General features: G+C 39.4%; 1 protein-coding gene across 1 annotated transcript in view; it reads right to left on the bottom strand.

The window, feature by feature from the left end:
• Nucleotides 1-11009: 11009 nt before the first annotated feature.
• The window catches only part of gabrb1 (gamma-aminobutyric acid type A receptor subunit beta1), a 76110-nt gene continuing 69033 nt past the window's right edge, over nt 11010-18086 (bottom strand). Inside the window, exons 8-9 of the mRNA XM_030044970.1 lie at nt 13308-13561; nt 11010-11497 (exon numbers count right to left, since the gene is read on the bottom strand). Coding sequence (XP_029900830.1) covers nt 11156-11497; nt 13308-13561 — 596 coding nt within the window. The 3' untranslated portion in view covers nt 11010-11155. The remainder of the gene's footprint in view (nt 11498-13307; nt 13562-18086) is intronic.

The following is an 18086-nucleotide window of genomic DNA, read 5'->3' as shown; positions in this document are numbered from 1 at the left end:
GCCATATTGAGTTGGTAAGGTATAAATAGCCACACAGAAGAAAAAATTGACACTGTAAAAATTAATAGCAATTTATTTACCATTCAGATTTTTTTTCTCCAAAATTTCAAGTAATTTTTACTTGCAATTATTATTATTATTTTTTTTTTTTTTACCAATTTCTTGCTTTATGCTAAAATAAATAAATAATAATAATTAAAAAAAAAAAAAGCTTAAAAATTACTGTGTTGAGGAAGGGCCCTAGGCACTGAGTCCTATCTGCCTAGTCAGCCCAGTGGCTCACGTTTCAGAGTAAGAATGGTATTTTGATGATGTAAATTTGGAGAATACTTTTGTCAAAACTGTAATAACTGTACATATAGTTTCTCAAACTGGTTCATAATTATTTTAACAATGATGATCATGTATTCTGGCAACTATAAAAGAGACATAAGCTGTAACCGTTCAAATTCTGTCCTCTGTCGAGCCTCTGAGGTATGTCTGGGGAGAGTTACGAGGTTGGAGTGTGACAGACCGAATGATTTCAGCTGTGCAGACTCATGGTTACATGGAGGCACCTCGACTTCAGTCAACATGGCCAAAGAGAGGCTTTTACCAGGATGACCAGCAGGGGCAGCCACGTTTACCTAGGATGAAAGGGGAAATAGAGGTCAAGTAGATATTCCCTGTGCCTGTCCCTGCCTCTCCCTCACACACAGGCTGTTACAGAGGCAATTAAAACCAAACAAAAGCCCATGAGTCACAGTGTGCTCTGTTAGTACACGAGTAAGTCAAGGTGACGTTTGCATCCCGGCTGTGGCCCTCCATTTGATTTGACGGCCAGCTGTCTGATTAATAATGAGGAGCGGGCGCAGCGGCCGACTGAAACAGCCATGCTAAATGTGCTAATGGCATTCCTCTTCACTCCAGAGCCTCCCGTTAATGACGAGAATGAGTGCAACTGCTGACAGACGCTGCCATGCTAACTGGGCTTGTGGGATTCATGTCCCGTCACCACGGTCTCACAGCAGACCATGTTCCCCTCACAGAACTTGAGTGAAGCAGAACAGGCTGTCCCACTGAAGTCAACATACCAGGACAGGCAGGGGGGACGGCCATTTTTATGTCAGTTGTTGGACATTTGAAACGAATGGACCTTAAAGACAGAGGTATCACTTTGAATTAAAAAAAAAAAAAAAAAAAAAAAAAAAAACTAGGACATTTGTGAGTTACTAGAGTCTGGCCACATTAGTACATCACTGGCAAAAATTCCTCCAATCCATACAACTCTAGAGGTCATTTGTTCCAACTTAGTCCAGTAATTTTAGGCCAAAATTGGGGTCAACCCAGGACAAATTGCAAGAGAAACAAACTCAACTAATTTTGTATCCTCAGTTTGTCCTGAGTGAGGGAAAAAAAGTCCCAAGAAATCCCACTGGTGGAAAGTTTTGAAAATCACCTATTTATGACCACATATTACCAAAAAACACTGTTTTTAACACACAGGGGAAAGGGGTTCCAAATTTTACTTTCAGATATCACTATAAAAATTCACAAGATGATTACACACACAAAGACAAGAAAAAAAGTCAGTCACAAGTTCTTTGAATTATTCTGTTTACACATGCATATCACACATTATCTGATTTGATATGCGCTAATAAGGAATATAAGGAATAAATGCCAGAAGAGACATTTAAACAGTGAATTAAAAGGTTACTATATATATAGTAAGCTTGAATTAAAAGGTTACTATATAACAGTGAATTAAAAGGTTACTGTACTGGGACTTTTTTTCCCTCACTCAGGACAAACTGAGGATACAAAATCAGTTGAGTTTGCTTCTCTTGCAATTTGTCCTAGGTTTTTTCATAAAATGACTGGACTAACTGTGTGATATGACCAACAGGATCGCCTATTATATGATCCTAAGTGTTTCCTGAAGCGTGCTACGCTGTTAGCTGACTACTGACACATTAACTAATGCTGGATAATATTAGGTAGCTAACATTAGCAAGCTAATAAACATGCGCCGCTTGATCCGCACAGTGGCTGAGCATCGCTGAGCAGAGCTGATCCTGCTCTTGTTTTCTGAAAAGCCTCCTGACCTCAGCCTCTTGCATGGACAAACAGAGGGGGGAGGGAAGGAGGGAGAGGCAGGATGAGTGTCAGGGTGTGAACATCCTCACACCGTGCACGAGCCTGTCAGCGAGACCATGATCCTTGTCTGGTGGTGAATCGGGCCCTTTTTTGTAGTTTGTCATGTCCTTGGGGCCTCCAGACTGCTCTCATGGTTGTGAGTTGTTGTTCCAGTGCTTTCATGTGGCAGCTTTTTGAGATATCCTGCTAACAAACAGACAGAATGCCCCTGATCGACTCAGTTGGCAGATATAATAAGTAAGCGAGTAGGACTCCTGGTCAGTGAACACTCTGAAGGCAGGACCTCAATTCAGTGAACATGCAGGCCAGTGCATGAGACCAAACAAATGACGCATTATTGTATATAGAATTTTAATAGGATTTGGATTAGAATATCATCCCTTCCATATTATTACTCTTACTTTTTTTTTTGGCATTTCTGCTTTATTTGACAGTGACAGTAGAGATGGGCAGGAAAAGCAAGGGAGAGAAAGGATGGCTGACACACAGCAAAGGGCCTGAGCCAGCACTGAACCCAGGCCACCGCAGAACAATGACTGTGTTTAAATGGAGTTGAGTATTCAGGATATGGCGTTTCATTAGAACTCACAGAAATCTGGTGATTCATATCCCCTGTAAGCTATTGATGCAGGTGCTTGTGATGTTTACATCACAAACTGGTAATTCTGAAATTGTCTTATGCCACATATTTTTGTTCAAAACCAACCCGAGCCCAAGAGCGTAATAACTGACCCCAAACCCGAACCCGACCTATTGGGTTTCTCAAAACTGGGATCAGGGCTTTTCCAGGTTTCTGAAATCGGGTCAGGTTACTTTCATACCCAGTAGTCCATTTGCAGGGTCCGGACAAACAAGTTGTTTGATACATCATTACTTTTTTCATTTGTTTTGGTTTGGCTTTCACGTGGCTCAGATAAAAGCAGACAAAGTTATGTTAATCAGAGTGACACATTTGCTTATTATTGGTCAGAGAATAAAGTGCGTGAAAAGAAAAGGTTTCATATGTGTGAACATATTAGCCATCTTTAAATAAAAATAATGCCACCAAGTATGCTAACTGAAGATGTATGAACAGTGGTTATGGACCATAACATTTATTACAGTCTGCACATCAAAGGAAAATCAAAGAGTATGGAAAAATTAACAAAACAAAGCGTGAGAGACTGAGAGAGTCGGATCTGTGACGATACCAGCAGAATTGGTTATCTCTGATACCCGTCTGTCACGCTGCCATCAGAACCTCGTACTGAAGGCTGGAGATACTACAGCAGAGCTATTTACTACATTTTACTTTGCAACAAACCATTTTGCAAATCATGAAGGGGCACTAAAGATTTCACAACATATAATCAAAGTCCTTCAAGTTTCAAATTTGAATTTTTGGTTGAAATACCCACCTCATAATGTTCTACTTCTGTGGCTATCAAAGTTGTTGCCATAAATAAACCACAGAATATTTGAGGTGCCTTGGTGGATAGCACTGTCCAAAGTTCCAGTTCAGCTTGGGACCTTTGGTGCATAACACTCTCTCTCCTAATCTTTCTTCTCTCAACCATCGGCAAAAATGCTAAAAAAAAAAAAAAAAAAGAAAAAATTGTGTGAAAAACAATCAAATCATGCTTTTGATTGTCCATTTGTCACAGCTGTTTTGTACATGCTCAAGGAGGAAACTGTCACATCAGGCTACTGCACAGTCTGTGGGCAAGATTTCGTCCAAGGAGTTGAAGGGGACGCATTTGGACACAAGATATGATTAAGTCCGCTTAAGTGCTGTGACATCGTGAGACTGGCAGGTTGGCTTTATTCTGGCTGACAAACTTCTTTATTGTTGTATGTTGGGGAGGTAAGATCAAGTTGGGGGATGCCAGGAGGCACAACAAAGTGGACTGAGGTCTGGCTCTGTCACGGGGCTGAACCAGGCCATGCTGGAGGTGGTGGCTGAAGGGAGGTTGAAGTCCAATCTAAACAAATAGCTCACTCTACAGAGCACCTTTAGCCTCTGATTCACCCCACCAAGGTGAACCGAGGACCACTTTAAGTGCTCATTCGTGCTGACTTGCCGTCTGGTTACACAATGCTTCCTTTCTCTATAGCCTCAGTGACATTCAGAGAGGAGTGTGCTGATGCCTGGGTGCACAGCACTGGAGGAGCCACTCCATCACTTAGATCTGTACTGGTTGTCTTAATTACAGTGCTCTGAACTGCTTTGGACATTAGGGATGGATCATAGTATTTGTGTGAGTTTGGCATGTTAAGTTTGGCTCACTTCTGCATGAGGACGGCATGGCATTTGTCCATCCACCAATCAGGGACCAGTGTATTAAAGCCCCAGTGTATTTCACAGGAAGCAGAACATTTGCGTCAAAAAGATGTCTTGCAAGGTGCAAGATGCAATGACGCAGGTCCTGTCTATGTTTTTTTGCAAGCTCCCACAGGCAAACTTTTGTCTGTTCTACCTCTGATACCTCCATGATGTATAAAAAAAACACATTAATATTGCACATTACACACCTGAATTCATGGGTCCAAACCTGTGCGTCACATGTTGACTTACAAAAGTGCCCAGCCTCTTATACAGGGGCATGTTCAGTCTGCAGACTGCAAGTGCAATATTTTTCGATTTTGTGCAATGTCATATTTCCTCGAACCAGTGTGAAATGGTGTGCGACAGGCTTTGCGCTACGTTTGTTGGGTGTGTCAGAAGTTTTATCCAGTCAACAGTGACATGTACATAAACCCTGCCATAAAAAAAAACAACAAAAAAAAAACACTACGCACAGTGAATCCAACTAGAGTGCGGACCGGGTCACAAAATTTTGTCTGTACACGAACCAAGCCTGAGAACGTAGTAACCGAGCCCGACCTGAACCTGACAGGCACTCTGTTTTTATGTCCAAACCTGACCCAAGCCTGAGATTTTGCTTGTCCTCCATTGCTAGGTTACATTTACCACGTGAAACAACCTATATGTTGCCTTCAGCACCATCATGAAAGCTCCAGCACTATGCAGGAAGTTGCCCAGAACAGACTGTAGGTCCATCATTCTGATTTTACATGAGAGTTTCACTAAAATAACACCGTCATGACCGAACCTGACCTGAACCCGAACAGTTTTGTCTGAACCCAGCCCGATCCATTGGGTCTCGACAGGCTCGGGCCAGGTATCAACTTCAGCTAGTGTAAACAGGATTCTCAAAACCAGGACATGGGCATACCCAGGTTTCTGAAATCAGGATATGATGTTTACCTGTGCAAACCTAGAATACTAAGATACTAACATACCTAAGATACTTCAAAAACCTGATAATAACCAGTACTGAAGTCCATGTATATGTGTGGTATGTGTCTAACCAGTTAAGCCACTGGGAAGCCCCCTGCTCCTCAGTTACTTTCACACCCAGTAGTCCAATTGCATGTTCTGGACAAACAAGGCTCGGGTCGGGTATCCACGTTCTAGATCCAACTACACTTGCATAATACAACAGGGTGTTCAACACACCACTGTTTCTGTTTAAGTAATGCTACCCAATTTCCCCTCGGGGATCAATAAAGTATTTCTGACTCTGATTCTGAAACATGTTGCTACGTTTTGTCCGAGTTGAAAGTGGACTTGGTCCGGTGGTGTGCAATTCAGTTTTTTTGTTGGAAAAACTAACTGGGCCATCATAGGGTGGGACAAACGTTTTTGTATTCAAGATGTATTCAAGCTGTGCCCGAGCCAGACAGATCATGGCATATTAGCTAACACTGGCTAACAGCAACAAAATGGATGAACGTTGCATGCTAAAGGCATTTCTGAGAGGGGAAGATGACTTTTGTGTTCTGTTGACAAAATTTGAATTGAATTCATCAACTAGCCCCGCTGGAAAGGACCCCAGTCGGTCTGTTCTGTGCTAATGTGGCAAGCAACTGAAACAAATTTCCTGGAACAGAGAATTATCCTGATTTCACTGCATCATTCATCCAAATGTTTGTCATTGGCTTTTTGACGATGTAAAGCATTGCATTTGTTATAAGCCCTTTCACCAACAAATTGACTTGGCATAAATGGTACAAAGTGTCAACCTTGACAGACATTTTTGTAGGTGGTTAAATAGTTGAATATTAAATTTCTGCCTACAATGCTCAACCTTAAAGTACGTCTGCCAAGCTTGCATGATTCTGATCTGGGTCCAATGCACATGACCTGTGCTTGTACAGTGTGTGTACAGAAAATGAGCTGGTGTAAAGTTCTGGACAAATCTCTGTAATGTATAATATGCTACTTCAAGCACGTGTACACTGGCAATGTACCTTTGAACATCCAGGCTACTTTCTGTATATAGTTTCTATCTGTAAATTTTACAAAGTGATAGGTGACACATATGCACACAGTAAACTCCAAACAATACTTAACACACACACACAATAACAAAAAATGCTGTGCACACTTCTACATGTTTCTACTTGATATCATTAGCAAAATGCGATGATTCAGCATTGTTATTAATGTGTTACTCTTAAAGAGACAGTTCACCCATTTTGAAAAATGTCATGTTATTTCACTTACGTTTTTATTTCTCTTCCTCCCCAGCTGTTGTGTAGGACAGTAGTGGCTCTATCTTCCTCTCATTGTTACTGAGTGCTGGATACTGGCTGGATGCTCCAAATAAACTGTTAGTATTTAACTGTGAGCATCTTGCCATCCAATATCCAGCACTCAGTAACAATGAGAGGAAGATAGCACCACTACTGTCCTACAGAACAGCTGGGGAGGGGGAGTGAAATTATCACATTTTTCAAAATGGGTGAACTGTTCCTTTAAAATTATGACAAGGTGGGCATATGCAAACTCATGCATGGACACCTCTCACATAATTAACCGCGATGTTTGCAGGCAGTTTCTGCACAATACCATGCTGAGTTGGTAGAGATGTCAGTAATTTTATTTGAATTCTATTCTTTGAAGTCCTTACAATTTCAAACAAAGAATTTGTATTTTTTGTTCTCTCCCTCTTGCACGCATACATATGCTCTCATTCACGGACCACATACACGTTCACACATGCATTCACGCGTAGTCTCTCACATATTTTCTTGTACGTATTCCCAAGCAGAAAGACACACATACAGGCGCACACACCCCCATTACACATGAGAGCACATATAGAGCATGAGAGAAAAATTGTACAGTAATTTTACACAATGGAGTTCAGCACATGTCCTCCCCGCTCCGGAGCCTTCAGGGAAACCAGTTGTTTAGGGCTTCCATTTCCTCCTCCATTCAAAGAAAACATGTCCCATCTGCTTTTGGGAGTCTTATGTTGTGAAGAAAGCCAAGCCTTTTTTCTTTTTTCTTTTTTTTTTTTTTTTTTTCACCTGTCCGTCCGTTCTGCTCTGTTCACAAACAACAACACTGACAGCATGGAAACCAATCTTGCAGGAGATTTTTTTTTTTTTCAGCATTGAATTCAAAGATTGTCATCGTAATGCTGGAATGTCTTACTACAATCTACTCTTAGATATGGAACTTTTTACTTTAGAGTCTCAGAAAAGGTCTCAGAGTCCACCACGGTTTTGTTTCTTGTTCCTCCTTTTCTTCTTCATCTAAAAAAGTACAAGTTGATTTGTTTTAAAGTCTACTCACTAGATATAAGTTAAACCCTGTGAAAATATTGAGATTCTTGTTAAAGGCACAATATTCAGCCATGAGGAAAGAGCACACTGCTACTATTGTGTCCTGGAGAAGCCTATCTGGTTATGTTCTTTTTTTTTTTGTTGGTGGTATTTTTTTTTTTTTTAGTTTTTTAAAGTTTTTTTGTTGTTTTTTTAAAGCCCTGATAACACAAGCAGTTCATATTTGTACTTAGCAGCAAGCCACTAGTACCACACCACTACATTTCTGGCAGTCACTGGAGAATCATGGTGGAAAAAGCCAGTTTCTTTACCCAGTCACATATCCGATTTTTCTTTTCTTCATATTTCAAAACACCAGTATTAATTTGGGTGCAACCTGCGCATTTGGCCATATTTGTGGCATAATCAGCCAAAAAGTGACTATAATGAATGTCATAGTTGGGCTCATAGCTAAGACAACAGTATGACATCATTATACGCTGATTTAGATTTCTGCGTTGAGGACATGTAAGCATTATAGACCCTGTTGTCAAATGCAGAAATCACTGTCAGCACTGACACCCCAACTTATACAAAGTCCAATCCAGAAAATCTACATTGAAGTCCCACTTCGGCTTCTACAAAAGCATTTGGCAAATAGACGATGATGCTCATTGTTCCTAAAGAGAGCAAAATGTTCTCATCAGATAAAGTTAGATACGGACTGTCACAGATTATGACAGTAAGCAACAGGAAAAACCACTTCACTGTCAAGTCAGCATGTTGTATTGTAGCAGAGATAGCCACCCAGATAGCACAGCAGGGACTGTCTCTCTGTCATTAATTATGTATATTAATTATGTTTCTAATGCGCATTATGTTTTTTGTACCACAGAACTTGAATGGAGTAGAACCGTCATGCTTATGTAGATGGTACCGCATAAACTTAGAAAGTTATACTTGGTTTATAGTGCCGCAAAATGTGTCTTACTTGCTTGCTGTGAACTGTGCAGATCTGTTGTATTGGGGCTGCAGCTTGAAAGCGGAAACTCATAAAAGAAAAAGTTATGAAGAACTGTTTGATTTCACTTTATTTCAATTCACTAGAAATTGTTTCAATGCAGAAAATGTAGGAGGGATCATTTTAATATTTTCTCGTGCCCGGTTTAATATGACCATGATTTTCAAGTATGACATGGAAAACAGTGTGACCTAATTAAGTTGATTTGACCTCAAAAACATGGGAAAAGGTTCAATTAGCATATAATACGAGCATATGATACTAAACACAAACCAAAATATCTCTTGTCAGAACTCACAAAAACTGTGAGCATAACTCGCATAAACTGTGCTTCCCCTGTTGGCTCCTCCAGTCAGTGTCTGCAAACCTGCAAACCTTGCTGCTAGGCATCATCAAACATGGCCTACCATTTACTTAATGTCATGTAGAAGTTTAGCCATAGTTTAGCCGAACTTTGGTGGAGAACAGAGGTGTTTCGTTAACCTGCTGAAAGTCGGTTTATATGGAAGTTAGCCTGGCATCATAGCGATGAAAGAAATAAAAATGGCTGCTGCTTCAACCATCCTGCCATGTTCATTTGAGTGGGAAAGTCCATTTCACTCTATTCAAGTTCTGTGCTCTTACCACACTGTATGTTTCGGAGCTAATTTGCAGCTTAGCCTTTTTGCTTTGGTTGTCCCAGAGCAGACAGTCTGTTCCTGTAAGGCCAAGAGAGCACAGAAGAGCCAGCTCGCTTAACTTTGGTTTGTCGTGACTGAGCTGAAAGGCTTTTCCCTTTGCTTCCAGCCACTTACCGAGCTAGCAGAAACTACTATTGTGACACTAATCATTCCCCTTTTGCTTTGGCAAAATTACAGCTTTAGGATTCAAGCTGTCCTTAATACTTATATGTCTTGATAAAATGATTTAGTCACATTGACACAGCTGTTCTGACAATAGTTGGAGACAATGAAAATTAAAGCTTGAGATTTACAACTTATCACCAGTTGATAACGCAAATTTTAAGAATAAGCAGAGGGACAATCCACTGCCATCTGAAATACTGGGAAGCTGACCTTGCCAATTGCTCCTTCACAAATGAACACAGTGTGGTCAGCTCTCTGCAATGCTAACAGATGCAAACTATTCATGTAACTTCTGTCATCTCCACAAGGCTGCAGGCCCTCACTTTTAAAACTCCTAAAAATTCAACCCCCACAGCATGTATTATCAGGGCTTGAAATTTTGAATGTGGTTTCGAAAGAATGGTGACATCATAGGTCATTCTTTACCTGATTTCTTTTAAAGAAAATTACATTTTACATGCTCACAGACGCTGTGAGAATATTGTAGATACAAATTTGAAGAAATTTAGTTGTTGTAAGATTAGTCGAGTTCCAATTAACATCTGTCCTGTACTTACCTTAAATGCAATGATTGTTCGAAAGCATACAGTATAATGATTATAATACAGAGAGGCTCAGTGAGCCCTGCAAAGCTTTTTACAGAAAGGAAAGAAAAGATACTTTTTTCTACAGTGCAAAAGCAGGTAAATGCACATGCACTCAGCATAATCCTAACAAAATCATGTCATCTGTGAAGAGCAGTGTGACCTGTTCTTCAGTTTACAGAACACTGTCAGAGGAGGTCTGAACACAACGCCAAATGCCCGCCTTCACAAGAATAAACTTAGTCGTAGCATTGAGCTGAACCAAATGAGGACAACCATATCAGAGTTGAATTCAATCAGATGTCTTCCCATCCAGTCACAAATGAGACGTCACTCGGCAGAAACTGCTTTGATCACAAGATCAGATTTAACCAAGTGAAAATCGTTTTAGTTACCCACTGTTTTTGCACTGGGCTTTTTTCTCTTCATGGTTTTTTTTTAACCTTATAAGAAAATAAAAGTTGTGTTCAGTTCACATGCAAAAAGTGAGATAAAATAAAATGAGAAAAGGAGATACAATAAATGAAAGATCATTGCCTACTGAAATGTTGCAGTCATCAAAGTCCATTTGGCACAAAGTTCAGATTTATAAATGCCATACCTTAACCGTGTCCTAATTTCATATTAATTTTGTCTATTTCTACTTTGTATGTATGGAGTACAGCAAAAAGTGAGAGATTTATTAAATTATACTTCTTTAAATATATATATATATATATATATATATATATATATATATATATATATATATATATATATATATATATATATATAATTATATATATATATAATTATTTATATATTAAATTGTATTTACATTGAAAAGACTTCCAGGACTCCTCTCGTTCTGCAATAGAATTTATACAAATGGGCTGAACAGCCCCTTCATTGCCCTCACTGTACAAGACCTAGCTAGCTAGATAAACAAATCACTAGCAGTGGTGTTGCCAAACAGGCTCACTGTCGCTGCCTTAGTGGACATAGTAAAGCCAGTAGACGAGGTTGAAGAAGGTGAACGTGATTGGGAAGATGACACGAGACCACTTGTCTATGGCATTGACATCTGTGAGGTCAGGGATCTTGACTTTGAGCTGCGAGGCCCTCCTCCTCAAGCGGCCTTTCTTGTGGCCCATGGGACGGTCAATGGCCGGTCGACCATACAGGTCTCGGCTGGTCATTGGCTTGCGGTACTGTATGCTGGCACTGTCGTAAGAGAACATGGTGGCCCGCGGGTCGTTGAGAGCCCCCATCATATCCGCTCCACTCATCTCATTGGTTAGGTTGGTCAGGAGGATGTTGCCATGCGCATCAACCTGAGGAGAAAAGTCACCAGTTTTCAATGATAGACTGCAAATGTTGTTGTCCCCATATTTCTAAACACACTCAGCTTCACTGTGCTTAGAAGTTAACCGCAAAACCATAAATATGACCCATAAAACAGCTTGACTCTAGAGATAGTTTTTAACCACCGAGGTAGGCAAGGCATAATAGCTATATGAGTGTTTTCGATTCTACCACCCTAAAACCTGGAAATACCAAAATCTTACAAACTAGTAAAACATCATTTTTTCCCTGACTTTTTTTTTTTTTTTTTTTTTTTTTTTTAAGTATTGTAAAGTCGCAACAAAATTTACATGTGGCAAGGTTACAAAACTATAGGGTTACCAAAATTGTACTCTTAATTTGGTCATGGGCCATTGTGGCCCAAAATTATACAGGTTACATTCCAAACAGCTGCAACAGCAGCCGATCTCACTACATAATAGACCTGATTTTCCACTCGTGGACAGAGAGGCAAATCAGAGCTCACTCCTGTGTGTGGACATGGGTGTTGCAGATACTCAATAGATATCTAGAAGGCTAATTATCTGGATTGCCCATATCTAGTCAGCGACCCAAATTCTGTAAAATGTGTAGTGACCAGCAATGAGAGCAGCAACAAACTACATCCAATAAGAGTGCAAGACACAGGACGAGGAGAAACCAGGGGATAGGATTCCTCCATATTTTTTTCATTTCTTGAGACCAGGAGAGAGCAGACCTTGAGACCAGATAGACAGGAATCTTTTCTGGTGAAAAATCTTGGAATGTGTGACACCTTGTCACTGATCAGTCATGTGGTGTGCAAAACATAACAACTTTAAGATACCTGGTTACAAGACACAGAGAACTGTGTAGTGCGAACAGTACAGTGATCTGACGACTTTGGAAGTCATGTAGTGTGTGTTTGCTATAACACACCTTCAGCCAGAGAGGGAATAACCACTGAGTGAAATCAGATGCTGTCTAATCAGCAAACCAAAAACTTCCAATTCCTTTATCTTCCTGTTTGCGAAAGGCAAAGGTTATAGAGAAAGCATTTCCCTTGATGTGACCACATTGGCCAGTAAACATTATTATTTTATAGTTACAGTTATAAAGTTGCAGCCACACAGTTGAGAATGTGTCCAGCAGACACAAATCTCCACTTAATCGTCGGATTTTGTGTAGTGATGCATGGACTTGGACATGGTTATAGTTTTAATAAAAAGTAATTAATTCAACATTTAAATCATGAAATGAACAACTGCAAAATAATGTATCATTTATAGTTTGTTCTGTGGTGTGTCACACTAGAGCCCTGCCCAGGCCTAAAATAATGCACGGCTGGGTTCAAATGCTTGAACCCAGCCGTGTCACAAGGCTCCTCCTTCAGCCTGACCCTAACCCAACCTGAAGAGATTACTCACGCATATACTCAAGAAAAAAATAATGGAAATGAACCTTAAATACAAAATAAAATAAAAAGTGTATGTACACTGACATAATGTTAAAATTAAATACAAAGCCTAAAACTAAAATTTTATTGACCAAAAAGCACCAAGCCCAATTCTAGCCCTTTATTCTTTATTGCAGCCAAGCTTGGCATGAATTTTCCAGTAGGATTTGGTATTGTCAAGCTCAGGTTACGTTGTACACGCAACCTGTGCCTGAGCAAATTATTTAAAATAACTCAATAACTACAAAACTACAGTCCACCAAGAGCAGGATTTTCTACCCACTCAGATGATGGTTTGGGATTCTTCATAGTCAACCTAACATAAGAGTTTGACGTATGACTGTAACATAAAGCCCCTGTCCCACCTGCACTTTGTTGCTTTCCAGTCTGCTCTTATTCTCATTGTTGGACTTTGCAGCCTTCTCTGCCACCTTCTTCTGTAAGTGAGGACCTCGTCCAAAGAAGATGTAGTTGACGAAGGCGTACTCCAGCAAGGCCAAGAAGACGAAGACGAAACAGCCCATGAGGTAAATATCAATGGCCTTGACGTAAGGGATCTTAGGAAGAGTCTCTCTCAGGTGGGTGTTGATGGTGGTCATGGTCAGCACCGTGGTTATACCTGAGGGAAGGAACGAAGGAAGGAAGGGAGGAATGAGGGAAGGCAGGAAAAGAAAAGAAGGGAAAGTTAGAAGAGAGTCTTGGGCGTTAACATTATCGAGAGAGCACTGAAGGTGTCCGACTTACCCATCCACAGTATTCTCTTATATGGAGCTGAAAAGGTTGTTGATCATTACCACATGGTTGATTGTAAAAAGCCATATTCCATTCATAAAAGATAGGAATTGGTTTAAGCTTCACCTGTCCTTGGCTGCTGCTATTCAGTGCACCAACATCCTAAATACTGGAGCACATTTTTTTCTGGAGCCAGAGAGTGTCTTCTCTCCTATGCACTTTTTTTTCTATGGACCAGCCAAGATGAAAGTAGTGTTTCTTGGTCAGAGGAGTACTCACTATGTTGCTTTAAGTTCTGTTTTGTTTAGATGAGCTATGTTTAGGCTGTAGATCAGTTCTGTTGTTTATATCTAGTTATTCTTTTGTTTTGTCATATGTGCCTGCTAACTGCTAACTGTGCCTGATAACTGTCTTAATTTTCCATAAATCCATCCATCTTTACCTGCTCTCCTAGTTTTATGCTTTCCCTGGTCCTTCACAAGTACCAATGTATATATATATATATTTTTTTGTAGTAGTACAACTAAAAGTGTAGTTTTCCTTTGAAAAAAACAAAAAAAAAACAAAACAAAAAAAAACATGTTAACAGGTTAAACAGGTTAAATATACAAGCTACAGTCAGGATCTGTAATGAATTGGTTGTAGTGCACACTCACCTCTGGTTCAAATGCAGATATGACCCGAGTAATGTTAGACTAATGGGTATTATAAACACTGGAATGGATGGGCCATTGACTTGATCTGCCTCTCTCGCCTCAATAATTCAGCCCTTTCCAGAGGGTTAGCTCATAGCTGATGCACTTTATTGCTTTTGATGTGGAATGGAGACTAATGATCACTGTCCAACTTTTGTACCCTGCCATATCTGTGCTGCATCTAGGCTTTCATGACCATGTGGTTAGAGCACGGCTGCCTGAAATGGGATACACAGGCCGAATATGCCACTTGATCATTTTCTTGTGGCCCTCCAAAGGTGTCCACATGGTCATAATAGTGTATGTATGGAACACCTGGGTGAAACGTGTAGGTAACAATCAGTCATCGTCTCAACAAAAGCAGGAAGGTGGCTGAATAAAGGATAAGAAAGTGTAAAAGTGATTATAATACATTAAAAGTCAAAAGAATAATAATAATAATAATAAAAACTAACACACAAATAAATAAATAAATAATAAAAATGTGTGTATTTCCAGCTCTCCTCAGCTGCTCCAGAGCAGCTGAAAGCTGAGTCACCACAAGTTGTAGTTGTGCTGCTCAGGACAACTAAAAGGTTTCTCTGGGAGGACCTGAGGGACCTACCTGGTTTGTATGCAGAAAACATGTTACATAAATAATCTGGTGCAAGGCCATGTCACTCTTTATATACCAGTAGTAAAATTTTAAAATCAATATTATAGCTGACTCATAACAAGGAAAGTTGCCAGTGCAGCTTTAATATCTGAGGAGTGAACGTGTGATAACTAGTTTTCTCTCAGGCATATTTGCCCTGTTGTTCACTGCCATGTACAACATCAACACCCACTCATCAACACCAAACAGTCTGGACACTCCTATTTAGGCCTTTCTCATTTCTCAGGCTCAGCATAAACTAAAATGTATACCAGCCTCACAGTGTCCTTTCATAAGCTTGAGAATCTGAAAAATCCACAGGCCTGATCTGGGCTTCTGATTTTCCAGTGACTGGTTAACCTTTTCATGTATCATAAATCATAAAGAAATAATTCTGTCTGATGTTTGTTTTAGGCCTACTTGTGAAGAAGTTTAAAATTAGGTGAAAATTTTCCCCCAGTATATTTTGAAAGTCACAGATTTGAACATTGTAGTGCATCAATCAATCAGTGGTATAAAAGCCAATCAGTGAAATTTCCCATAAGGACACTATACTGTATCACCTTTGTAAATATAGCAGAATTATGATTTTTTTTTATAATAATTATTATTACTGTTATTAAGATAACTTTGTTGCTATGTAACAAATACAATATTTTCACGGTTAGGTTTGGGGGTATAATTCAGTATACAGAGGCACACCTAATCATCCATAATTATGTATTATGTGCAGGTACTTAGATGTACCTCAGTAGGTATACAGTTGGATGTACTTAACCATTAAAACACTGAAAAAGTGTATTACTTTGGACTTACACAGTAAGTACATACACTTAAATGAAAATATAGTAAAGCTAAGTATAACCTAAAGAACTGGTGTTTTGATGGGTTGAAAAAGATTATTAACACATCCAAGTGACATTTGTGGATTTATTTGACATAAGCTGCATTTATTCCATAAATAACATGAAGACAGATGATTTTTCAGCCACAGGCACACACACACACACACACACACACACACACACACACACACACAAAAAAAAAAAAAAAAAAAAAAAAAAAACAGAAACTGTGGTAAATGTTACCAAAACCAGTTATCTGATTAATTGATTTTTTCAACCTTTGGATGAACGACGTTAACAAGGTATCTCACCTTCCTTCTATCTCCCTTTCACTCTGGCATTTTGAATTGATGATGTAACAGAAAAAAAACAAACAAACAAAAAAAAAACAATATGACACAAAAAAAAATCAAATGGTGGTTTAAGATGGAGGACATCCTCTTGGACATTATGCATGAAGGGGTTAAAGAGGGTCATATACTAAATTCAATCTGAGCAATCATCACACTGCTCTTTTGCCATCATCACACTGTTCCACGAATGGTTATATCACACTTCCAAAAAGCATTACCACACAAAAATAGAAAAACTGAGTTCTGAATTCTGAGAATAAAGTCTGAATTCTGAGTATTGAGTTCTGAGAAAAATGTTACAATTTCAAGACTAAAATCAGAATTCAGACTTTATTCTCAGAATTTCATTATTATTGTTATTGTTATTATTATTATTAAATTTTATTATATTTGTAGTAGTAGTAGTAGCAGTAGTAGTAGTACTATTTTGATGGCCCTAATGCTCTCCCACAGAGTTGGACTAACAGATCCCAACAATGCCATGTGAGCTTCTCTTCACCACTTACACACTTTCTGTCATGCTGCTTCTTGTGAGATGTGAAGACATGATGTAGGTCTACCTTTCATATGACCATGACTGCAGTATAAATGCCAGAGAGAGACACAAAACAAGAGATAGAAGGAGAGAAAAAACACATTGCTGCTGGATAAGGCAATTTTACAATTCAAATCATGGGTGCACAGCAAAATTAGGTGCTCACTTTTCCTGTAGTGAGACCCCTAGCCAGGCCTGGGAATTGCCATGGAGCTTCTTAAATTATTACAAACCACTCTCTGTGTAATATCAGCGAGGATCAGTCAAGAGTCTTAACTCAGCGGCTCTGGAATGTTCAAGGGCATACAGTATATGATTCAGTAATGCAAGAAGCTTTACAGCATACAGTAAAATACAGGCACATTTATGCTGCTACGCGTATTCAATTTCACATTGACAGCAATATCACATTCTTCTATTCAAGAATGCCATATATTGTTATGGAGGAAGTGTGGAGTTGCACGCTTCAGTGGCGTAAAGCCCACCCCAGGCCACCATCACTGCTCCCCAGTGAGCATGATGGACTGCACAGCGTAAACACTAGGCATTAAACATGACAGCAACAAAGGGCTAAATGTTTGGCAAATGCCATAAAAGCACACATCAGCACCCACATCAGCCATTTTGCACTATAAACTGTATCATCAAATTATGCTGCGTATGGGATGTCTAAAACGTTAACACAAAAGGACCTAAGAAAGACATCAACTAAGGATTCACTTGTTTGTACTTGAGGAGAACAATTTGTATGGAGAGAAGAGGGAGAAACTGCTGTAGCTCATTCTGGGCTCTCACCTCCTGCTCAAGTTTGGGATGAACCATGAATCAGAGGCCTAGCGTGCGTCCCGGTACCCTTAAAATGCCTCCTACTGTCCTTCACTACCTCCTCCTTTCCTTTGTGACCCAGAAACTGATTTTAACGTTGCCATCATGCAAGCTGTCCTATCTATTCAAGTGTCCTGCATCGTTATAATCCCCACCCAAATAAAACCCTATATTTACAACATTTTATAAGAAAAATATTACAAACATTAATGGGATATTGACCACCTTGTTTTATCTTGAAAGCATTTTCTAAAAATCCTGCCAAAACAAACATATAAACTATTATTGCAAATAAAAAGCCAATATAATATACTAATAAAATGAATACTAAACTGCATTTAGTGTGTTGTGCCACCTATTTTTTTTTTTTTTTTTTTTTTTTTTTTTTATGGCGGTACAGTACTACAACTACATTTTGAATATGTCAGTCATTGTAGAGCTTTGTAATTGATGATGAAGATATCAGGATACAACTGTCCTATTTCTGTTCACTTCTGCTTCCTTCTCAATCTTTCCCCCTTCCTT

The sequence above is a fragment of the Myripristis murdjan genome, chromosome 22, assembly GCF_902150065.1.
Source record: "Myripristis murdjan chromosome 22, fMyrMur1.1, whole genome shotgun sequence".
Taxonomy (NCBI): Eukaryota; Metazoa; Chordata; class Actinopteri; order Holocentriformes; family Holocentridae; genus Myripristis; species Myripristis murdjan.
Note: the sequence above shows the minus strand (reverse complement) of the source record. Positions and strands in the feature narration are given on the sequence as shown.